The 26,000-nt window shown below is 38.7% G+C and overlaps 1 protein-coding gene across 1 annotated transcript in view; it reads right to left on the bottom strand.

Moving 5' to 3' along the window:
* Positions 1 to 26,000, bottom strand: part of MAN1A2 (mannosidase alpha class 1A member 2) — a 134,185-nt gene that overhangs the window by 38,818 nt on the left and 69,367 nt on the right. The window contains exons 6-8 of the mRNA XM_038135629.1: positions 8,725 to 8,819; positions 7,177 to 7,300; positions 6,670 to 6,763 (exon numbers count right to left, since the gene is read on the bottom strand). Of these exons, the coding sequence (XP_037991557.1) occupies positions 6,670 to 6,763; positions 7,177 to 7,300; positions 8,725 to 8,819 (313 nt within the window). The remainder of the gene's footprint in view (positions 1 to 6,669; positions 6,764 to 7,176; positions 7,301 to 8,724; positions 8,820 to 26,000) is intronic.

The following is a 26,000-nucleotide window of genomic DNA, read 5'->3' on the forward strand; positions in this document are numbered from 1 at the left end:
AAATTCTGAAAAATAAACACAGACAGATGGTGCTGTGCATTTGATACCATATCATATCACAAATGAAAATAGATAGGATGCATTGCTCATGGTTTTTCTATTACCTGCAAGAGTTTAAATGAAGCCTTTTGCTTAATTACTTTGCTCAGCCCAAGGGCATTAGCCTCAAACCAGCTGTACAGACAGGCATAAAAAACCTGGAATATTCACACAGTATTTCCACTGACTTAATGACAGTAATTTAGTGGTTTTTTTCCAATGTTGGAAAATTGCACCATTTTAAAAGAAGGGTAAATCTAACACAAATGAATTAAATCTACAGATGCCTCCTCCAAGTAGCATTTTAAAATTGAAAGTACTTGGTTTAATTTAAGCAGTTATTGTTGAAAATTAAAGCCCACCTGAAGAAAATGCAATATGCACAACCATAAAGATACTTCCTTAAGTTTATTTGAAGGCCAGTCTACAGCACAACCAACTGGGAAATAGAGGAGGTAAACTTCTCCCATTCAGCCACCCGGGTTGTGCCTCTAACTACTCTGTAGTAACAGGTGCAGGAAGCGGCAAGAAAGTGAGAACATCACCAGAGGGGGCTAAGGTAGTGTAACAGGCTAAATAACCTATGTGAATCTTCTTATTGTCTTTAAAGGATAGCTATCACTTTGACATGGAAGAGACCATTTAGATTTAGTGCATTTAATACTCTTATCACTTGTGATCAATATCACACTGTCAATGAGTCCTTGTAAAGATGATGACAGAGTGTCCCCCACTGGGCTTTTAACCTAGACTACTTTAAAGTTTGAGTAAGGGGCTTGTTTTCGGTAAGGAGACAGGAATAAAGCAGCAGAGAATAGACTGCAGCCTGAATGTTCATCACATCAGCATTTGGTGGTGACAAATTCAGTGGCTGCTGCTACATTCCTAATAGCAATGCTCAGCTCATGCATTGTAAATTCACATGCTAGCTTACTTCACAGCAACTTGTTAATGTGCCCACATATCACTAAGGTGAGATAAACATAGAAGATTAACACAGAATAACATTTATGCTTATTTTCTTGCATATGGAAGCCATATTTGGCCTAAACCCCAACTTTAGTTAAACTGACAACTCTCTTAGTACTAATCCAGGTAACTCCATAGGTAGCCCAGATGCAGGAAATGAGATTTGAAGTTAAGAGTAATTAGAGTTCCCCTTCAATAACATTATTACTTGCAAGAGATGTTGGAACCAGAAGAAATTAAGTAATTTATTTTCAGTGTTGGAAAGCAAAAAGGAAAAATGCCCAATTTACAGAAATGTGCAAATGTGACGTGTGTGCCCTGGCTTTGCAATAACATGCAGATTTGGCATTTCTTTTGTTATTGCCCTTCTAGTTGGTATTCTCATCTAACATGTATGCAAATGCAAACTAAATTTTTCGACATATTTTAATTTTTTAAGAAATCACTTTTCTTTAGTACCAATCAATTGCCCTAATTTTGAAATCCCAGCTTTTTAATCAACTTGCTGTTACATCTGCTTCGGAGGCTTCTCTAGAAAGCACTGTTATTGCTTTTGAAAATAATCTAAATTCAAAGTTCTGATGTTCACACCAATCCAACCACTCACCACGTGTAAAAGAAAAGCTAACAAAGTCAACTGAAGGTTAATGTGAGAGGTTAGAAAATCCTTCCTGACAGCTATTTGACTTTCAGTCTTACAGAAACTGAAACCCCAAAGCAGAAGTATTGTAAATAACTTGCTCCTACTGGACCATCACCTTAGCCCATAAGTAAAAATGGAATCTGTCAACATTCCTGTAGGCATTATAGCTCTGCCTTCTAGCAAATGCCCCAGTGAGCCGACAAATACTGAGCTGAACCCATTCAAAAGATGTCTGTCACGACCCCCATGCTGCAGTAATACCTGCACATTATAAGCTTAACCCCAAATATTTAGCTATCATTTTCCTCCTCCTGGGTATAATGAACCCCCTTGCTGCTACACAGCATTAAGTGTCCAGTTGTATTAAAAGCATTTGCATTGGAAAGGATGGGGATTTAGCAATGATGAGTAAGCCATTCATCCAGCAGTTTTTAAGATTGGGGTTTACAGCATTCAAGTGGAAAGAAATTATGGGATGAAGCAGTAGTCCCTGCTCAGTCCTGCCTGCTGTGGCTCCAGACCCTGGCTGCTGCTGCTTCACTGAGGCAGGCAGTAAAAGAAAAAAGTAATCTGTCACCTTTCTTCAAGGGCTACGTCAAGTGCATTAAATGCAAATGAAAATTTATATTAATTAAATTGTAATCACTTCAAAGACATGCCTATAGATTAATGCCACACTGACATAATGATTTGACTCATCTCTATAACTTGTTAAGAACCTGGAAGCAATGGTCACATCCTTCTTGATGAAATGATTATTACTAATTGACTGGTAAGTTACTTCACTGGTTATGACAGTTCAGGCATTTGTGAGAGAAACATTGACTGGTTTGAATGAAAGCGCACATCTTTGTAAGCTCCAGCAGGTGAACAAGTGCAAAAGATGGTCTGCACATCTCAGGGCAGTGTCCTCAGCAGTGAAACTGCAGGACATGCTATTTATACTGAGATCAAAAGGCCTGCACTCTGATAAATCAAACCCCAGCAGAAATGACTCACTGGACCCTGCGCCCTCACATCAGAAGGATGTTGACAAGGTTACAGCATATCACATACACCAATCTCCTTCTCCTAACCCAAGAAGAGCACAGACCACCTTTTGAGCATACATTTAAACGAGGCAAACCAGACAAGACACAGCAACATGGCCTAAGATCTATGGAGGCCAAGACAGAAATATTCTGAGGCACAGAAAAATCCTGTAACTACTGCTGATCCCACAAAGACCTGAAAGATGTTTACAAAAGCTAGTTCATCACCATTCATGAACCCTGGATATGCAAAGAGGACTAAGGGACCAACGTACCTTTGGTTAAAGCCCACAAAATTAGGGTGTGCCTAGGCTCCTACTACAAACAGGTCTGAGAAGGTATCAAAATACTCTAACAAGTATTAAGGTAGAAGGTACCAAGAACTTTCCACAAGGTTTTGTTTGCAAGTAGAAATGGATCTAGTTTACAGCCCTATGGGGCCACACCAAAGCAACAGAAAATAATGCTTCCCTTTTCTCCCATAGTCTTGCAACAGGAATTTCCTTTAAATATTCAAGTTTACCTATCAGCTTTTTGGAACAAAATTTAAAAAAACAGTAATACTTCTAGAAGGGTACAATTTTTCTTCTATTCAAGTAGTGTAAATGTTTTCTTTGAAAAATAAATTAAAAGGCAAAGAAAAAATGTAATTGCTGAGAAAACTTGATCTCAATTAATTCTTCCACTATATATTTTGTCTAATACTAAGAATCAACTGGTAGTAATAGAGTTAATTGGTCTGACTGCTAAGTTCCCATCACCACTGATGTTATTACTACTTTAAATAAAGGTACTCACCTCTAGAATGAAAGGCACAGAAATAGAAAATAAACCCACCACTAGAGAGATGCTGTATTGCAGCTATATCCCATAGTTCTTCAGCAGTGTATTTAGGTATGTATTTATGCTGATTTATTTTATCTATTTCACACCCCACATGACTTAGTTGGAATACTGCATGGATTAACAAAAAAACTAACTAGAATTGAACCAAAAAAAAAGTCTGAGCAGAGAAAAAATTGTTGAAAGGAAGAAAGAAAGAAGAAAAGAAAAGGAAAGGAAAGCAACACTAGAAAGGTCATAGTGAAGTTACTTGTATCTAGGCAAATAAAGTGTTCCGAAATAATTCTCTGAAACTATCTGCAGAAATTACTTTGTACAAGATAAGATGCATCAAACTAAAGGTCACAGCAAAGATGAAAAGGGCAGCTTTCCCAGAAGCTGGAAAAAGAAAAGTTATGCTTTGATACTCTTTCCATTGTCTCAGTCCTTCCAGTACAAAGGTATATAACAAGCCAAATACAATGCTCTTTGAAATTACCTTCTGAGGAGAACATAAAAGCCTTGCCTTCCTGTAATACCAACCATGGGACCCGAGTCACTAACAGCGTAGGGGGCTAAGACACGAGTCCTCTAGTGAATTGGGATGTTGTATGTGAAGGCATCATCCTTACTCAACTCACTTATGCATAGCAGGACACAACCTCTGCAAGGGAGAAAGAAATTCCTGCCTAAGCCTTAGCTACTCCATCCCATCTGTCCAGTGCTTCAGACCACATGCCCCTTTACTGTAACTTCTTAAATTTTTGCAAGTAGATGCATTGAAGAGTGATCTACCAGGGATACAGCCGAGACATTTTCTCATCATTCCATCCAAGTTTGTGAAAGGAAATGCAGAATTATGGATTCTTGCTATCTAGTCCCCACAATACCAGTATTAGGTTTACAAATGCTGTTTGTCCTAGTTTCAGCTGGGACAGCATTAATTTTTTAGAGTAGCTGGGAGGGGCATGGCCAGACCCTAATGTTGTTCAATACCATGTCAGGTCATTGCCAAAGGCAGGGAAAACAACTCCTCTCAGGAAAAGGGCATCCTTTCTAGTCAGGGAGAAGAAACTGGCTGGAATGAGCAGATCTTCTATGTAAACCATTTCTTTGTCTTACACCTTATGTTATTAATATTGTTGCAGTTACTGTTCATTTTCTTATCTCACTGTTGTTTCCGGTAAATTGTTCTTATCTCAACCAGTGATCTTTGGTGCAGGAGGCAGGCAGAGGGAGAGGAGCAGCAGGCGTGGTTTTAGCAGAACTACTAAATTGGAGACTACTATCCTAAGCCATAATATTGTTGCACTGGGAAAATCCTAGAAATATGACCAGAACATCTGAACATGCATTTGGAACCTTATTTGCTCAAAAAAAATAAAACAAACCCAACCCCCAACAACCAAATTCCAGAAAATAAATTTATGACTCATAATCAGCATAGAAAAATTAAAGGCTTTAAGAATTTGTATTTCTTTTTATCCTCAGAACATAAGTCTCAGTTTGTAATCCTAAACTTGAGTCCCAAATGTATTATCTTGCAAAATCCATTTAATAGTATGTTTCAGCTCCACCAAATTTCTGCAAAGCTAAACTTTTCACTGTATGTTTATTTTTAGTGATGAGGAGTATTTCATTCCCAAGACATACTAATTCTGTGCATTGTTATTACAAGAAAGCTGAAGAGGGGCTTTTTACAAGGGTATGTGACAGGATAAGGGGAGATGGATTCAAAATGAAAGAGAGTAGGTTTAAATTAGATATTAGAAAGAAATTCTTTACTGTGAGGGTGAGTTGCCCAGAGAAGTTGAGTATGTCCAATCCCTGGAAGTGTTCAAGGCCAGGTTAGAGGCTTTGAGCAACCTGATCCAGTGGAAGGTGCCCCTGCCCACAGCAGGGTGGTTGGAACTAGATGATCTTTACTGCCCCTTCCAACTCAAGCCATTCCAAGATTCTATGAAACAGCCTCTAAAGAATCCTGGTGATACATCACATTAGACTACTTTTGATAAAACCAGCACAAGCAGATGGTTAGGAATAAAAAAAATCAATACAAAAATTGTTTTGAAGCAAAAATACAAAACTGTCTTTTGAATAAATAATACCTGAGTATTTGTATTTGCATATTTTCTTATTTCTGAATATGTTGTTAAACTTAAATTTATCAGAAGAATTTGTCCCTTCAATCCATTTGCCCATCTCAGATGGTGTTATGATTCACTCAAAGATATAAGATGCTTTGGAGAGAATTTTGGCTTTAAAGATGGGATTAGACAAGTATTTCACAATGACTGCAGTGACAGCTGTATTCATCTCCCTCACATACCAGATTCAAAGACAGTAGCAGATTCTCAGTTTGCAAGCCAGAACATGTTCTGCTGGATATTTACAGCCAACTACTGAAATCCCCAAAACCTATCAATGATGTCAAACAGGACAGAAATAGATAATCTTGCATGTTTTTCCTAAATAGACCTGCATTTATAAAAGAAAAAGAAATAAAACCTTGAAGAAAAAAATTCTCTTTTATCACTGCCACTACCAAAGCACAAAAACACTCAACTTTTTTTGAAAGAATCACTTCAAGAAAGGAATCATGTTTGTGTCTCTCTCTTGATGTTTTATCTCTCCTCTTAACTTGTCAGCAACAATGCCTGCTTTTTCTTTTCATTCCAAAGCTTTTTTTTTTTTTTTACATTTATAAGGAGGTTCATCATGCCATTTCACATGCCACTAAGGAGATGAATTATGTTTGTGGATGTCAGTGCCTAACACAATTTAACCACCACAAACATGCATTAATGCACGTCACCTTACAATAATTCACTTACCAGATGGTTTGCAGAACAAAACCAGGAACAGAATCAAAATGAGGAAATACTTTCAGCCTTATTCTTTATTACTGAAGATTTTATTGACTGATAAGCATAAGGATAGGCATCAGATTAAGCAGCAAGCTATTTTCAGAAAGTACCCTAAAAAGTGAGCTCTGTGACTTCAGACAGAGACAGGCAAGGATTCATTTCAGGATATCTCAAGTTCAAGCAATCCTTCTGTGTTTTATGTTATCAAGCCCTACAGAATAAACTTTCTGATCTGCAACTCAGCAACAAAGTAAGAAGTAGACTTCTAATTAGGAATTAATAAAATAAGAATACTTACGCTGACCCCACCGGCCTGTTCTTGGATTCAAATAATTTGGATAAAGTCCATTAGGACGATCCATTTTTTGAAGTAACTTCCGAATGTGCATGACCTAAATTAAATCAAGAATCAGGTTCACCGCTAACAACGTTCGTCTGCCCTCTGCACAAAGTTAAATCTAATCTTTTTTACTTTTCTTTCATTTTTAGTAGCAAATTTTATTAATCTGAACCACCAGCTTTCTTGAGGGCTTTCTTCATATTTGTACATTTTTGGTTTTAAAGGACTGCTCACATAAACATGCTTAAAAATCATGATTTTTAAATGTATTCTGAAATAAATAAGAAAACCTGTGTTATCATATATTTCTACTTGAAAAATACCTCTATTTGGTAACAGAAATACAAGCATGAAAATATTTACCTTCTACCAAGAATGGAAGTAGAATTCAATATAGAAAGTACTTCCCCTTTAATGAAATTTATGAGAAGAAGTATGATAAAAATATTGATTTTTGAGACTCACCTTGTTGAAATATACAGGGTCCCCTGTCAAATAGCTGAGGTGGACAAATTCCATGTGCAGAGTACCAAACTCAGCAAGGATGCTGCTGCCAGCAGAAGCCCAGCCCCAGTTTCGACCAACGCCACTGAATTCCAACAAATATTCATAAAGAAAGGAAGAAAACAACATAAAATTCAGAATTATTGTGCACAGCACAACTATCACAGCCAATTAAGCAAGCAACAACAATATCTAAACCCACACTTAAGATTACAGGAGTTGTGATTTGATTGGTCAGTTGGTTCACTGGCTGGATCTTTTTGGAATAAAGATAGATAGCATAACCTCATCAACAAAAAGTCATATGCCTAAATAATATAAAACCATGAAGTCACACAATATAATGATTTAACAACTGGGTTTAATCACAGTTGTTCTTTATTCACTGCATGTTCTTAAGAACAAGAATCAAGGTAAGACAAGTTTTGAAGGTGGCAGTGTTTGCTGCCTTGTCCTGCTGATCTGCTGTGTTCCCTGTACTTGTGTGGGATGTGCTTCCCTATCTTGTGTCTACATAGGAATACAGGATGTTTACTGCTGGCAAAATATATGAGTTCCTCCGGCTCACCTAAAGAATCAGCAGAAAGTGTGACATATCTCCTACCTTTTGCACTCTAAGTGATACCATCTTGCTAATCCTAACTCCTAAATTACCTCTGGTTTAGTCTACTCTGGGAGTTTTCACCACCTTTCAGCATTAGGTCTTTTAATTTCTGTAGTTAACTACGTATTTCTGAAGATTACTTCTACTTCCTGTCATAAATTATTTCAGTTATGAGTAAGTGTACACACAATCTAGATATACATCCCAATTCAGCTACTGTTTAAGGACGTAGTGAAAATGTTAAGAATGTCTTGCATCAAAAACACTCAAAATCTGAGGGAAATCCTAGCACTGAGCAAGCAATACAACATAAATTAGGCAAGGCAGTTGTCTTCCATGAGGCAATGCAGACCATCTAAGTTCAGTCTGATCTGAACAGTAATCTAAAGGAGCCTCTACACCTGCATAGACCACAGTTGACTTCAGCATATCAGACTTTATACCCAAGCTAAAATGTAAAATGAAATAGTAACTTCAGAGTTCCATCATCTTTTCAAATGCTGCGAATCTTCTAAAGGTAACATACACCTCAAGCAGTACAGAAAACCCAGTAAGTTCAACCATGTCCTGCAAACAATTTTGATTTTTAACAGATTTTGTAATGACTAAAGAAACAATTATTAAGCTCTAGAGCAACACACAGAATAATACACTAAGTGGGGTCCAATGGCAAATTGAATGTTTATTGCAGAATCATTAAAAAAAAAACAAACCAGGATCAAAATGCATTGCAGTTAATGAGCTAGAACGTGCTGAACTCTATCAAAATTATTCTAACATGCCAGGAATGACAATTTGTCTGCATTTTCTACAGTTCCACTACTAAGAAAAACTGATGTATGCCATTATTAACTTTAAGTTGGAGGGAGGGGGAGGAAGACATTTCACAAAAGAAAACTCATTACCTTTTCAGATTCACCATTGCCCATGGTATACCCGTAGGTGTGTTGAAGGCTGGAAGAAGTTTTCCTGCCAGTTGCACTGCTTTGATCTTGAAAACCTAAGATAGTAGGATCAATTGCAAATAGTTACAAAGTCTGATTTATCTCCAAGAACTGTAAAGACTGAAATTTCCTTGCCCCACCTACCTCTTTGTATGAAAAAAGCTTTACGTTGTAAAAAACATATTAACTTATAATTTTTTGCCATTTGTTCACTTTATAACTTTCGGTTAGATTTGAACATGAAAAGCAAACTTGTCATTTTGATTTCTTGCCTTCCAATCTCTCCAGCAACAGTTCTTAGGTTCCTATTACAGAAGAATATCAGGTCTCCTCCCACCTCCCTCCACCGCTATTAGGAAATTCAAGTGCTTTTTAAAACAGTCTTTAAATCACACCTTGTATTTTACAGTTAAAAAACCAAGACACAACTCTCCTACCCAAGTATTGTAGCTTTTACAAACTTCCAACCTCTTTTTAATGAGTTTATTGCAGACAGAGTTCCTATTCTTTTATGAACATTGTCTATGCAAAACCAGATATGCAGTTTCCTCTAGTTTTTCCTTCATCAATAATGCATATGAATAATAATTCCAGGGCTAATCTTCCCTCTCTAGTCTGATCCCCCACAGAAATTATTGATAGGACAAAATCTCAGTAATTTCTAGTGTTATTTCTACTTACTTTTAGAACATAAATCTGTAATAGCCTTACTCAGACCAACATTTACTAGACAGACAAGCAACTGGGAGAAAGTTCCTTCTAAGCCTACCTGCAAGCATGTTTTCTAATGGCATATTTGGTATAATCCCATGGTATGAATCTGCTTTTACCAGTTAGTTGCTAGCCCACATTTAAATTAATGCCCTCTCAGTATTCACTACATTTCTGGACAAGTATCTCCTTTACCTGAAGATAACATTATTTACCAGTTTGATGCACCATACAAACCAGTTACAAAAAGAGCTACCACATCCCAGAATAACTTATGCAACACAGATGTAGCATAGAAACATCTCTTTAGTGACCAGCAATAGGACATGAAGATGCATAAGGACAATTTCAGATAGGCAAAATGTTCTTCACTAAGAGACTGGTCACAGCACCAAGTCTGTCAGAGCTCAAGGAACATGTGGATGATGCTCTTAGTCACATGATTCAGTTTTAGCTAGTCCTGAGAGAAGCAGGGGGCTGTATTCCCAAGTCCTTAAAGGTCCTTCTAACTTGAGATATTTTACAATTCTATTGTCAACTACCTGACCAGTAATCTGTAATCAAAATGAATAAAATCTTTAAGAAGGACTGCAATGGTTGATTTGTAAGGTCTGTGGGAAGAAACTGAAGAGTTGCTCACTAGAGAAGCAAGCTGAAAAATAAGCAATCAAGAATATCCTTATTTTTCATATGAAGGTTGGGAAAAATCAATATCCTAATGTTTGAGGAAATGACTAGTGAGACATGAAATAAACCAGAGGAAAATATTAAAGATGACATCTAATTGTATTTGATGCAGTGGAGTATGGAGAGATAGAGGTGAATCCGAAAGCAATGAGCCAGGATAAAGAACTTTTAGAGAGGTTCTCCATATAAACTGTAAGATGGGATATGTCTAAACTGAAAAAGGATATACCTGAGAATATGATTTTGTAGAACTGTGAAGCAACAGAGGCAATACAGCTTGAATGCTTTTTAGCAGAGAAACTGAAAAGAGACAGCCTTTGAGAAAATATGCAGAAATTTAGCAGTAAAATTCATATAGCACTTTGACCTTGAATAAAGGACTGATTCAGAATAGGAAGGCATAGTATAAGAGGTATAGTACAGGTGGAATCTATGGTAACTGTGGAAAAAAAGAAACCCTTAAGAGAACTAAAACCTCAGTCTTGGCCCAGTTGCATAAGAACTACCTCATCTGAATCTATAAATAAGCGTCAAAAATTCATGTTGAACTTTTAGAATTTTAAGTAGCAGATGGGTCAAGACCAAACAGAACTATCTCCTGGGAGTCATCTGGGAGGAGTCCCTCTACAGTGCAGGCAAGCTTCAATACCTAATCAAAAACAGAATGATGACTTCCAGTGAAATGGTAAATAGTCTGGAAAGACATTTGTAACATGAATTTGTTTATCTTCAGCTTTCGTATCTTGCACCCTCTGAAAGTGCTACGCACCATGATATTGTTCATTAATAAAAGATACTGAAATGTTAGGGTAAGAATACTCAGTGGAAGAACACCCTTAAAAACATCCTTGCTCAAGAATATTCTTAATGGCTAACTATTTACATTGCAATTCCATCTTTTAATCAGTTTGAAACGTATGGTATCTGAGGCAGGAGTTTTTAGCTAGAGTGTATGAAGTAAAGGTTGAGCTGATCTAAATGTGCATGAATCTGGACAAGACAGTTAAAGCTCCAATCACAGAGCCATTTCAGCATCAGAGCACCAGCAGGAACTGCTAATTCAGATAACCAGGCTGTTAGCAGTACCTGCCCAAACTGGCTGTGATTAAAGGCACTTTCCTGTCACCTCCATCGGGCTGAGGACTCTCGAGCACCACTGACGTACCATCAGAAGGGTACAACACTCCCTCTCTATATGCTTCTCATCTAAAACCGAATGTACAGAAACAAAAAATTGGTTGAAGGCATGCCTTTACTCTCTATTACTGTCATCTCAGTTCGACCTCGCTGCTACTTCTAAAAAACCACTGAGTGCTTGGCACACTGTTTACCTATGCAGGCTGGAGTAAGAGCTGGGAGACAGCTGCATAGGATTCTATCAGAGCCAAGTGACCACAAGAGCATTTTTGGAGAGGGAGGGAAAAGAAAAGTAGCAGGCAGTGGTGAGTGAGGTGCCATTTATGGGAAACTGCAGATGTGTCCAGAGAGTTCCGCTGTGCTCATTAAAGTGCCTTCTTTAGCAAGTTTCAAACTTACCATAAGAACAACAGTAAAAGCCTCGGGCTGTAGCTTATAAATAATGTGCTGGTATCAGACAACACAGTTACATACCATGTAATATTTTTACTTTAATTTTTTTACACTGAGTAACTAATAGATTCTATTTCAGCCTTGGCAGTTCCCTGTTGACAGGCAATGCATTTCAAAAAATACATAGGCAAGAACAGAAAAGAACAAAAAATGAATGGCTGCCTTAAAAATAGAGCTCATTAGAAAACAGCAGAATAATTGGGGTTATTTAGTCTAGACATAAGATGTTCAAGAGAGAACAAGATAATGACTTTTCAGTATATAAAAGGCTAACACAAGTAAAAGGAAATAATATTTTTTCCGTGGACATGGAGAACAAAAAATAACACCAAAATGGACCATGGAAAAGTAAGTTTAGGAAAAACTTGGTGATAAGAATAACTGCTAATGCAGCATGACTGTGATCGCTGCAAAGTCATCACTACAGCTTTCAAAAATGCTCTGTACAACACATACAAAGACTTAGATGATTTAACTAACAAGGAACAGAAGAATAACTGAGAATTACTCAGCTGCCTTACCACTCTTCCAGCCATGATGCTGCATTTTGTTTGCATGGCAAGGTTTTGGTAGTAGGGGGACACAAGGATGGCTCCTGTGAGAAGCTGCCAGAAGCTTTCCCATGTCTGGCTGAGCCAATGCCAGCTGTCTCTAAAAAGACCAACCACGGGTCAAGGCTGAGTCCATCAGGGATGGTGGTAGAGCCTTTGGGATAACACAGTTAAGAATGGGGTAAAAACAACCACAGAACAACAACTGCAGCCAGAGGAGTGAGAATATGTCATGGAATCAATCCTGCAGACACCAAGGTCAGTGCAGGAAAGGAGGTGCTCCAGGCATCAGAGAAGAGATCCACCTGCAACCCATGGAGGAGCCCTAAATCAGAGCAGGTGGATCCCCAAAGGAGGCTGTGACCCTGTAAGGAAGCCTACACTGGAGCAGAGTCCTGGCAGACCTGTGGCCCTGTGGAGAGAGGAGCCCATGCTGGAGCAGGTTTGCTGGTGGGACTGACAACCCCGTGGGGAATACTCACTGGAGCAGTTTGTGAAAAACTGTGGCTTGTGGGAAGAATTCATGTTGGAGAAGTTCAGGGAGGGGTGTCTCCTGTGGGAGGGACCCCATGCTGGAACAGGGGAGAGTGTGAGGAGTCCTCCCCCTGAACAGGAAGGAAGGGCAGAGATAACACCTGATGCAACTCCACTCCCTGACCCCCTGTGCTGCTGTGAGGGAGGAGATAATCATTAGTGAAATTGAGCCTGTGAAGAAGAGAGGATGGGGGGAAGGTGTTTCAAGATTTAATTTTTATTTCTCATTGTCAATTAATTAACCCTAGTCGAGTCTGTTTTGCCCATGACAGTAGTTAGCAAGTGATCTCCCCTGTCCTTACCCTGACCCATGAGTCATTAATTGCATTTTTTTGTCTCTCCCCTGTCCAGCTGAGGAGGTAAGTGGCAGAGTAGTTTCAGTGGGCACCTCGCATCCAGCCAGGGTCAACCCACCACAGTTCCCAAGTATGAGATGGCTTGTGCACATTCCGTACACATAAGATTAAAATGTTTTGCCTCTCAGGTATGGTACCTACTCTGTAGACACACAAAGCACCTTTCATGGATAATGAAGACCATCCATCCCCAAGTCTCTTTGTTAGCCCAAAGCTAGTAGTACAGAACAGATCAGAATCTTCTTAAAGACAGCAGCAGCAAGACATCCTGCTTTGAAGATACAAAAATATTCTTCTAGGTAAGTGGGTGTTAATCCCAAGGTAGCTGTTCTGTCCACTTGCTAAATATGGACATTCTTCAGAAAAGTTTAGAAGCCACTGTAGCCTTGGAAAAGTGTCTCCATTTTACATGGTAAAATCTAACACATTAAAGCCATCAATTTACATGGCCTTTACTAGCCTAACACTTCTTTCTGCAAATATTGAAAACCAATGGAAGAATTTTCCCCCCTTTCAAAAACAAATCAAGCTGTATGCAGCTAGAAGGAAAGAGAGTGAAAACTGGCAGAAAAAGCAAAATCTAAACCCCAAATCAGATAAGTGGATCCCTCATTAAGATAAAAACAGCAATCAGTATTTAAAAACTAGTATGTACAGCAGACCAGCTGTGAGGGCCTGAATAATTTTCATCCATTAAATTGATGCTTAACATATCAAACCTGCCACCCGCCCCACAATATGAAAGCTTGCTCCTGAGCCGATTAATCCAAGCAAGGCCATTAAAACATGCAGCAGAAAAGGGCCTTAAAGATTTCGATGATTCTTCAAAAGCCTTATTGATGTATCCAGTGACTGCCTAGATGCATGGCTACAGCTCTCAGAAGACTGTATTATGCTAATACTGCTGTTAGGTGCTCCCTTCCAGCACTATGAATGGCAAACAGCACCAAATGGCCTCTGCTCTGAGAGCGATGATAGATGTTTTCTACAAATAAGGAATCTCTTTCATTTATGTGCATAGAGCAGCCTTTGAATCATTCTTATTAAAAAGTAATAAATGCCAGACTTCTCTCTAATCTGGTGGTTATTAACTAGTGAGAATCTACGGCCATGCAGTGTGGCTGGATCTGTAGGCTTGACAGCCCTGGATCATTTTAAAAAACATCAGACAAAGCAGACATACTGCACAAGTTCACAGAAATTTAGTACTTGTCAGTACTACTATATTGGTATCAAATCCTGAACACATTTCCTTTGAACACTAAGGATGAAGATGATGGGGGAGACCTATCAATCTACTAAATGTAGATTGAAAAACCAGAGCCCTTGACAGAAATACCAGACTAAGACCCTTGAGGAAACTATGTGGTATTCCTTGGCCCAATCAAGAATAGTTATCTTTCTACCTTCAGACTTCAATCTGCAGCAGTCAGCTCCTCATTGCCTTTTGGTGGCTAAACACTCATTTAAAGGTCAACGTCTTAGAAAGTACTCTTTGCATGAGTAGAGATAAAGGTTCATGGTGAAAATCAAGCAGCATTATCACCAAAAAAAAAAAGAAAACCAGAAGTAGCTTAATAAGCATTGCAGCTTTGATGACTTTTTATACATAAGTCTTACTGCATAGGAAAAAGATGTTGGCATGCCAGATAAATAGCTCCAAGTTCCTAGATGAATAGCTCTTAACTTCCAACATACTTTGCCTCTGTAGATTTTGGGGGCTTCCAGGTTTGGGGGCTCCCACTCTTCCTAGGGCATTCTCCCCTACTAGTGGGGGCCATCTTGCTACCAAGAAATGGAGAAACAGCTCCCTCTTTACACATCTGCTTCTAGTAATTTTCACTTTGTAATTACAAAGTCATCTTGTGAGATGAGGGAGATGCAGTAAGATTCTGGTAACACTTCAGCTATCATAGTATGAAATGAGAGTGGGAAAGCACTTGAGGTATATTTCATTGATGTTTGTTAGTGATGATTGAAGAGATATGCCACATCTAGAATTGGTCCCAGAGAATGTAAATCATGTTCATGTGAAATTTAACAAGGCAGTTACAAACTATACTACCTACAGAGGTGAAATGATGAAGAAATACATAAATTCAACAGCACCTCATCAGCACTATAGGTTTCTTGAGCTGTAGCAGATGTTCAAGGAGGGAAAATTTGCAGATACTGTAAAGACAATGCCATAGCTGAGGTACTATTGCAGTCCTTGGTGAGCTGCAATGATTACCAAAGTACTTGATGAACAACATTTAGTATTTCCAAAAGATGAAACTCTTTAAACAAGAGGAGACTTATTCTGCAAAGGGAATGCTCTATGAATTTATATTATTTTGTAACAGAAAAAAAATCAATATGAAAATGAAAAATCTAAACCCATCCCAGCAGTCTAAGATCAGAGTTAAAAAACCAAGAATCAACTTGAATCTGGACTACAGTGACAACTTAAAATGGCTATGATGACAATTTGTTCTACTTTCTTCCGCCCTTCAGATATTTGCACACGATGGGGTCTCTCCTGAGCCTTTTTTTCTCCAGTCTGAACTGTCCCAGCTCTTTCAGCATTCCCTCTCCCTAATGAGAGGTAATCCAGTCCTTTAACTATCTTTGTCAGTCCTTTGCTGGACTCTCTCCAGTATGTTCATGTCTCTTTACTATGGAGCCTAGAACTGGATACAGCAAAGGCTAAGAACTACCTCCCTGAACCTGCTGGTGTATTTCCTAATGCATGCCAGGATACCATTCACTTTCTTTACTGCAAGGGCACATTGCTGCTCATGGTCAACTTGGTGTCCACCACTCTTCTGCAGAGCCGGGTGGTCCTCACAGACAATGGTACATTATCTGTTTGTTCCTTCCTAGGTGCGGGACTTTGCCCTTGCCCTCACTGAACTGAATGATGTTCCTGTCAAGTTTATTTCTCCATCCTACCAAGGTTCTTCTGCATATCAGTTGCTCTTCCTGGTTTGGTGTCATCAGCAAATTTGCTGAGAGTGCCACCTGTGTCATCACCCAGATCATTCCTGAAAACACTGGGGTACGCCACCAGTTACTGTCCTCAAACTATATTTGCAGAGCTGATTATCACCCTCTGAACTTGTCTGCTCAGACAGTTTTCAATCCACCTCACTATCAGCTCATCCAGCCCACACTTCACCAGCTTCTTTATGAGTATCTTATGAAATAAAGTCAGTTAATGGTAGGTCATCAGGGTCAGCTGAACATGAGTTCCCCAATCACCTTGTTTTTCTGGGGAATAGTTTTCTAAATTAGTTGCTCCATCATCTTTCCAGGGATAGAGGTAAGACTGGCCAGGCTGCAGTTCCCTGGACCTTCCTGCTTGCCTTTTTTGAAGGTAGGAGTGATCTAGGGGCGATGCTATCACACTCATCTTGAGCATTAGCTCTGGTGCCCAACAATACCCACTGAAGGTTTCTTCAGCAGCAAAGCTACTACACCTCTGCAAGGCACTCAGCTGTTACACCCAGGCAGTTTACACAGGCAAAGGGAAAGAAACTCTGCTTAATTCTAACAGTCTCCAAAATTTTAAAACACTGCCAAATTCACCGTCATGGAAGTCCAGGACTGGTTACATCTGCTGCTGCTAAGTACTCCTGTGCTAGGAGAATTCTGGTCTCTCAAGAGCAACAGGATAAAGCAGATAGTACTTAAGCCATAAATATTACATAACTTGATAATTTGCTCATTTCACAAGGCAATAAATGCTTCATGGAATGTTCCTTCTTTGTGAAAAAAAGGAACTCCCTTAGTTTTCAAAATATGTTGACTAGGTTGACATTTTCTTTAACCAGTAAAATCACAAACAAGACTTCTACAAACACTTTTATTTAAGAAAGTCACACTGGATTCCTCCCTGAAAGATACACTTTTGCTGACAATTTTAAAGAATAGGAGGAAAGGCAAGGAAGGCTGTCCAGTTTCAGATGACACATGAAATTGGAAAGGCAAGGAAGGCTGTCCAGTTTCAGATGACACATGAAATTGGAAAGGCAAGGAAGGCTGTCCAGTTTCAGATGACACATGAAATTAGGTGATGAAACACCTACCTAAACTTCAAGGCTACAGAAGCTTGGGTCTCCTTAGTTTCTCTCCTTAAGGATCCAGAGATTCAGCTTGTAAAAATTTTCTATTGCAGGGTATCACAACTATCACGACTTCCAAAGTAAAAGCTGCAACTGTGCTCTACACACTACTTCTGAACCCAAAAGCTCAGTAAAGCCACAGGACTGGACAGGTCCATTCATAAAGTCAAGCTGCTTCTTTCCTAGAGGCTCTACACACTGTTTTGAGATGAAAATACAGGTAATGATTTTTTGGAATAATGAATACAGGGACAAAGACTATCAAAAGAGATGGGAAGAAACTATCCCATCATAACAATCCAGGAGAACTATCCTAGTAGTGGTTGCTAAATTAAGAGTTGTACTGAAACATTAAAATACCTATCTGATCATATCATTCAGCTACAGTCTACAAATGAGGTGAAAAATAAACACAAAAATACTTCAACTCCATCAGTTAATTGCAGGTAAGACAGATATTGTCTAGTTGACTACAACTTCCCCTATTTACATTTTACAATGCAAAAATTACAAATTAGCAATTATATATTCAAATGCTGCTTCTTAGATAAAAGATAAATACTCTGGTGCTTCTCTACCATCAGCAGGGAAAGATTTGCAAACAGAATTCTTAAGTGATACTATCTTTATCTTCTTCAGAAGTTTTCCAAAGCTGGTTTCCTGGACAAGAGAAATCCAGTTACTGTTGACTGAGGCATCTCAGGATGTAATGAAATATTCATTGGTTTCACACTACTGATATTTTTGAAAAATCCATATGAGAAAGTCTGTGCATATATTAGCTTATTAGAAATATTCAACATTTTTGCTTTAAAAGACCTGAACATAAAAATTTGGCATGTACTGGACAACCATCTAATCATATTTGAACTACCTGGCATTGGCTAATAATACTTCAATTAGACTGCATAATTTCCATTTACTTCAATAGCTGTATTAGCTTCCTTGGCACAGGTTTCATGCATTTCTGAGTAGAAATGTTACATGCTCTCAATTTTTAAAGGACCTTCAAATCCAAGGCACTTTACACCAGTCAGTCAACATCACAGACGACTTAAAATTCAGAATAAATGTGATGAAAATCTGGCATATAAATGCCTCCTTAATCTGATAATTCCAGAAGATGTAGCACACTGCTTCACGTCCCATCTAACTGAGCCAAAAACCATGGCAGTCTTGAGTTAATTTTCTCTTCTGCTATTATTACTAGAGTAGTAGGAAATTTCTGTGCTTCATCTTTCCTGCTTTTCATATTTCTGGCTTCTTCACTCTAAGTTTTCCTGCACAAGCAGTATTAACCTGCCAGTTTAGTTACCTTTATAAAAAAATGATCCCTGAACTAAAAGCAACAATCTTGAATTTGCCCGACACACCAACCACAAGCACTCATGCCCAAGCATAATCTCCTCTTTCTATGGGAGCTACTACAGTAGCAGAGGGAACCAGATGTGACAGCATGGACAATGCCCGGCTTCTGCCTTGACTGTTCCCCCACTAGTAGCTGGCACAGAGAAAAGAGCCATCAAGGGACAGAAGATCAGCATGGAGCTTTACCAGTGGGAAAGCAGAAGTGGTAAAGGACAGGGCTTCTAGTCCCCTACCTCCTACAAGGTGAAGCGTCAGGGAGAAGTTGGTAAAAGAAGGAAGCATATATAGACAGTGAAGGGAAGAAACAAAGGCATCAGGAGGAAGGACAAGGAACGAATGGAGATCTAAAGAAGGTAAGACATAAAACAGATGGACTGCCAAGAGTACAGCTGTAAGGAACAGGATTATGAGAAGCTTCTTGGGGAATGTGACAGGGGGAAAACACTTTCTCATCTCCAAAACACATCCCTAGGAACTAGAACTGTCTCTAATATATCAGTCTTTCAACATGCCTTTGTAGCCAAGCACATCCAAGCAAAGGAAATGGTATCAATGAATCTTGGGGTGTTGTTTTTTGGTTTTTTTTCTAATAATCAATGATCTTTGGTATTTTAGTACTACCAGCTGTTCTCAGTTGAGTTACACTGCATTATGTGCCTGAAGTTCACAACCCAACTGATCATCCAGTCACTCTGTGGTTTTTAAGAAGAAAAATCTGTGTTAGAAACCTTAAGAAATGGTTCTGAAGTCAAATAATGAAGATGTTTGTACTAAGCTAACAAGTTTTATTGGAACCATTTTTGTGAAATAGAAGTTATCTACTTCCTCTGGTTATTAATCTCTCTTGACATTGGTTTTCTTTTTGGTAACACCTTTTCCTAGCACAATTCATGACAAGTATCTCCTTTATTTCTCATATATTTTTCTATACCATGAAATATATTTCCCCATATATTTCTCTTTTTTGTGTTTCAACTCTGTGCTTAGATTGTCTCAATTTCTACTTTCTTTCTCAGTTATTCCTCTGTCTCCTATTTTTCTTGAATGTGCTGCCAAGCTTTCCCTTTTAAATTTATCTTGATTTCCCCTTTAATCTTTGTCAGAAATGACTCAGTCCCTTTTAGACTGTATTTGCCTTTACAAAGAAAAGTTAAACAGAGATTAAATTACATATTGTTTTACACTATGTGCAGTCATTATACACACAGCCTCCCTTCTCCCACTGGTATAATGTGACAGATTACAATGCAAAACTCAAAGTCTAGGGGGAAAAAAAAAAGGTAAAGATCACACATCTTCAAAAACATATCCCTGACACAATGACAGACGCAAAGCACATTACACTGCACCTGATTAAAGTAAATAGTGTTTGGTTGTTGTTTTTTGTTCTTTTTTTTTCTTTTTTTTTGTGAACTGGCTTGTTTTCCCCAATCAACAGCTATGTAGTTTATCTACAGTTTATATATACATGTACAGACTAAGTTCTGACAGAAAATTAGTTGGCAAGCAAAAACCTATGAGCAATGAATTAGTAAGCACTGAATCTTCATAGTAACATAAATTCTGCAAGGCACTTGAAAAACCAGACATTTATTTTGACAAAATGGCGAGATAAATACCCAGACTCCTGCAGCATAATTTATAGTTTTCAGGACCAGAACTATAAGATAAAAATGTTGCTCTTTTATGCCACACAAATGAAAATAAAAAAGGTTCAAGAGCAACAATCTGATCATCTGCATAAAATAAGGAGTAAGTGTCGAGATACCTTCGCATATACATCAATAAGCAGTACTGATGTGAAAGATTCCCTTCAGAGAGATATCTGGAGTGTGTCCTGAATCACAGCCTGACTATTCACGTGTCCAGGAGGCACAACTGCCAGTCCTCTTACTTTTCATGACTTTCTGCTGCTTCTACAAATCCTTCTAAGAATATCATTACCAAGAAGCTTGCAGCATACCAACAGCAGTCTTAAAGTCTTATTAATGACTTCAACAAAAATAAATTCCTCCTCATATTTGAAGTTCCTTTTTTTAAACGTAAATGCTCATAGGTCTTTTGCCACAGGATTTCATACCAGAGGTTCAAGCTGAGCAGCTTGCCTTTTCTGAATTTCACATACTCTTCCAAAGCCACAACTACTCAAAATACAATCCTTTATTCTGTCCCCATGCTGGTCTGTTCAACGTGAGTTGTTCATTTTTCTTGTAACTGCCAGTCTGCACCTACACCTTTGGCAACACTAAAATTGATTTAATTTACACAGGCCTAGTTGAACATTCCGTTAAATTTCTCAGGAATTTTCTATTTATTTGCCATCTCAACAAGAGCAAACCTACAGTAAGATATAAATTTTTAAGACTTTTATTGTCAAATCACTACTGTACTGATCATGTCTTATTTTCCATTATATAAATTTCTGAGGTGGGCAGAAGAGGTGAAATCAGACTATCTGGCTCACAATTACCTAGGTCACCTTAAAAGACCTTTTCTTAAAATGCACCTAGTTGCATTATTTTGATATAGATGCTTATCTTCAATCTTGTGTTTCGAATTGAAAAAAAAATAAATCACAGAATCACAGAATATGCCAAGTTGGAAGGCTAGAGAACTTCTTGGTAATTCCTTTAAAAATTAGTTTCTTGATTTTCCAATTCATAAATGGTAACAGAATGTTACTGTAGATAGCATCCTCTTGATTCCTAACAGATAAGAAGAGTTCTCCATCTTTATCATGTGGTAGGTACACACATCATTAGAGGCAACGTATTTTTTTGTTAATATTTTTCCTAGATTCTAGTGTGTTTGCTTAGCAGTTATTGTAGCATTCCTGGCATTTATTTTTCTCTCACCTAGCTGTTCTCAGCTAGCATGCAAATTCCTTTTCAAGACAAAAACATAAGAGTCAGTACTGAATGAGAACAAGTTCCAAACGGCAAAGCCAGCCAAAGATGCTCGATTGCAAAGCAGTATCTTGTCCAGAGTTGTATTTTAGTTCTGTTTCAAAGTGAAAAAAATCTTGCTGGAAGAACTGTGTTTTCAGTTGACAAAAGACAATGCCATACTTCCTTTCTGGATCAGATAAAGTGTGAAAACCCTCAGGAGGAAAGAACATGAAAACTCCGTGGTAGAAATGAATGTGTTACTGTGTCAAGAGTAATGCAAATAAATGAATGTCTGGAAAAACCACAGGAAGGATACTGTGCTTGCTGTCACTGGTGCCCATCAGCATCAATATGTTACTTAAACTACTGAAGAGGGACAGAAAAACTAACAGACCTGGTCAAGAGGAGATACACGACACATGAAGAATAGTTACCAATTACCTATTCCTTCTTCGTTTTTACAGCCCTCCATAGGAACATGGCAAAAGAATGAGTTTTAAGCGTAGCTATCACTGCACTGCTATTGTATTTTCTAGTGCTAAATCAGATTGTCCTTTATTTCCACCAATTTAAAGTATATTATACTAACAGAAAAAAACCTATTTCCAATTGGAGTGGAAGAAAGAAACAAATTAGCAATGAAGTCAGTTTTCTCTACTTCAGGTATTGTGCAGCACCAAGATGCAGCAGTAAACTGGGCTAAGTGTCCTTTGCCAGTCAAGAAAATGTTTACTACCAGCCTGGTAAACAGAAACTGCACAAGCATTGCAATCTGCACTGCAGTGAGCAGTGGCAACGCCCAATATGAGACAACGCTTTAAAAGTCAAAGAAAAATAGAGGGTTTTTTTCAGGCTGTGTCCTGTTAAGAGACCAGTGAGCTGTCACAACTACTTATGACTAAGCAGCTCATCTCCTGGCAACAAGCTCAAATCTCATCTTCATTGAACAGGACGTACACAATGCTGTTAACTCTTCTGAGATTTTCACCCTTTGAAAACTTAATTTAGATAAGCCTTAAAGCTTTAATGTAGGTAATTTCATCAGTACAGCTAAGAATCCTGTGAAACCAGTACACAGAGTATTGTCTTACTTATTGAAAACCTATATTTTATATATTTAGGTTGCTTGTTGGGGATATCCATTGACACATATAACATAATTTGACTAACAAGTTTTCCTGAACAGAGGAGATGCTGCCTGTCAGATTCCTGGAAAGGATTAGTTTGATTATCTGTTAATAGAGTATCAGGTACTTAACATCCCTTGTGCTCTACTTTAAATGAGATTTGAGGCTGGATTTATCCACACAAATTATATTACTGTTTTGCCCAGAAAGATACGTCATTTTGATGGTGTTTAAAAAGATGAAAAAGAAGTCATGTAAATTAACTGCTTTATATCTAAAGCTTGCAAAAGTAAACAGAGTAAACTATTAATCTTCTTTTTTTTATATTACAAATGCTATAAATAACTTTGTTCAACAAAAATAAAACAATAAGCCACCCTTTTTATTATATTAATAAATCACCAGCAGACAAGAACACTTTGTCATAATGGTGTAAGTGTCCCCCTGCTGCTATCACACAAGAGACATTTAGAATAATATTCACTTTGTTTTCCTTACTTGACACTGTTCCTCAAGCACAGACTTGTACACTGTGCAACAAGCAACTCTCTATCCATCTCTGGGCTTTTGTCATTCCATGCAGTACTGCTAGCAGGAATATTTTATTTCCAACTGCCACTCACACCACAAGTTTTAATGATTTGTGAAGCTTCACTTCATGAAAAAAAGCAAGCAGTCAATGGGTCATTTGTGCACTCTCTCCTCAGACAAATGCTGCTCGTACCAGAGAACGTTCAGTCACTCTAAAGGTGAGATGGGGTCACTCCTGCATACCCTACAAATCTCTTATGGACTGCTAACAAAGGAGCTCTTGGCAGAGCATGTAAGTATCACTTACTTAGCCCATTTCTCAGTCACTTTTCCTACAAACCAGAGCACATGCAAGAGCTGGAAACAATATTCAAATTCTGCTGCAAACAGCTGCAGATGAACTTTTGTGGGGAGCAATTCCAAAGCTATGCGCTCAACATTTGGTTTTGTTACAGACTCTATCAGATACTAGCCAGAAGAGTTAAATCCAAGTTTTAAGAGATCACTGTGGCATTCCTTTTTCTGGTTCTTCCTTCTTCAGAAAATGTGCTGAATTGTCAGAAGCTTTAAGGACTCTAATCTGAGAGGGCCACAGGCACTCAGAGTGCTAATTGCTGAGAAAAGGTAATGTCATACTCCTTCCTGATCATTGAAGCACTCCAAATTCAGTCACTATCCCAGTATTTTTATCCTCAAGTCTCTCCACTTTGCAATTACTAATGCCTGAAAGGAGCGTGACAACACACACTCTCACAACACTGTAAACCTTCATGCACATTAATGGGACATATATCCAGAACAATTCCACAGAAGAGATCAAGAAGAGGAAGTTCACCCTGGCTGCTCATAAAGACAGATGTCACACACACACATACCTGCCATCTCTCCTGCACAGCACCTATGGGTGATGCCCAGCTAGCCTTTCCTCTGTGATCACCCCCTCTGGCTGAGGTTGCATTTCATGCATTTGCAGAACAGAGCACTACTTCCCAAGCACCCTGGAATGCAGTGGCCATCTCAAACATGGAACAGAGGAATGCTGGTAGTATGATAGTATAGTCAGCACACACACTGCTTTGAGGGAAATCCTAGCTCAAAACAACCAGCTTGGCAGATGCATTCTAGAGCCTGTAATACAATTTTTTAAAAAATCACAGAGTAAGCACATCAAAACAAGCAATGACTTCTTAAGGATCAGAAAATAAAACAGGCTTACTCACTGAAATGACCATCAAAGAATTTTGTTTGTCTGTATAGATGTGGGCTCTATTTACATGTTTTTGTACTATTTCCTCTTTAATGTGCAGAAAGACAGGGGAAATCCACACATTTAAAGGATCCATCTAATTTAAAAAAAAATCTAGGTACCTGAAAGAAAGTCTGCAGTGAAACAAAATAGATCCATGTAACATCATGTTCCTCTGACTCTCTCAGTCTCAGTTAACTACATCTCCTCAGCCTCCTAACGATGACATATATTTTGCATCCTGCCTTCTCCTGCTTGGAGACATAGCTCCAGCAAGTGCCTGCATATGTGTGCTCCAGGTACTCTCTTTCAGTGTTAGAGGATCTTATTTCCTGCTCTCCATATAAACAGTATCTCACTTAACACATATCCTAACACATATTGGAGAAAACAGAAAACAATGCATGCTGGGAACACAGAGGGGAAATACCAAAACCCCTAACCCAGGCTGAAACTGCTATTTGAGGGAGTTTACCAACTCCCACCTGTGATGCCAAGCCCCAGAAAGGATCCATGGTCATGAGGGCTTGCCACCACAGCTAGCCGCCAGATAGCCATGCAGTGTCACAGACTGGGCTGTAGCCATGGGGAAGGGGAAGGCTTGATATATATAGAAGGTAGAAGACTCCCCTCCTGGGGAGATGCTGAAACTCTGTAATTATCAGTGGATGGGGCCCTATTCTTTTTGGCTAGGGCTTGCTGTGTAAGAAGTAAGTATGCCAAGCCACTCTGGAAATACAAACTTTTCTAAGGCAAGAAGTGGTCCCACAGCATGGAGAAGAAATAGTACTCAAGGATTATTAACCTTTAGGGAAGATGTCACAGTATCCAGAGACAGCAGACATGCCTGCGACTGGGATCCCTGTGAAGTGATTACTATTCTTGGAGATTTGCTCAAAAAAATTGGACTTTATCTATCTATTTTTCAAGAAACTGGACAGACATTTGGCAGGCAGTCACGTTCATTCTAGCAGTGGGTATCATCGGTGCTGGAGGCTACTGGGCAGGAGCCATAGAGGAGCAGTGACAGCAATTCATCAAATACAACTGTAAAAAAATTGGATTTTGAACACAGAGCAATAATCTCTGGTACAAGGTTGTTCTTTGTCTTATTTAGGCTTTATTGCTCCAATGATCGTTTCCTGTGTTTAATTACAGGATGATTCTGCATGTATGCAACACTTGGGCTCTGCAGATGTCTGTCTCTTCTTCCTTGAACAAATTCCCATTTGGAGAGCAGAAAGTTCATTTACAGTGTGTTCACAAAGACTTGGAAGTGAAAATACTGCTCATAGCAGGGTTCAGTATCTTCACTGCTGTCTTTTGGATGGGTTTCAGAAAGGAGGGACAATGGATCCTGCAAGATGCTCTAGGAATCTCCACCTGCTTTTATGAGCTCAAAGAAGTTCATACACCCAACAGGAAGGCTTGAAGCTGATTTCTTCTGGCATTGTCATCTGTGAAGTCTTCCTCATACTTACTGCTCCTTCACTAGCCAGGTCTGGGGGCAGCATAGCAGAAATTACAACTCTTGGACCACTT

Source organism: Motacilla alba, chromosome 1, assembly GCF_015832195.1.
Source record: "Motacilla alba alba isolate MOTALB_02 chromosome 1, Motacilla_alba_V1.0_pri, whole genome shotgun sequence".
Taxonomy (NCBI): Eukaryota; Metazoa; Chordata; class Aves; order Passeriformes; family Motacillidae; genus Motacilla; species Motacilla alba.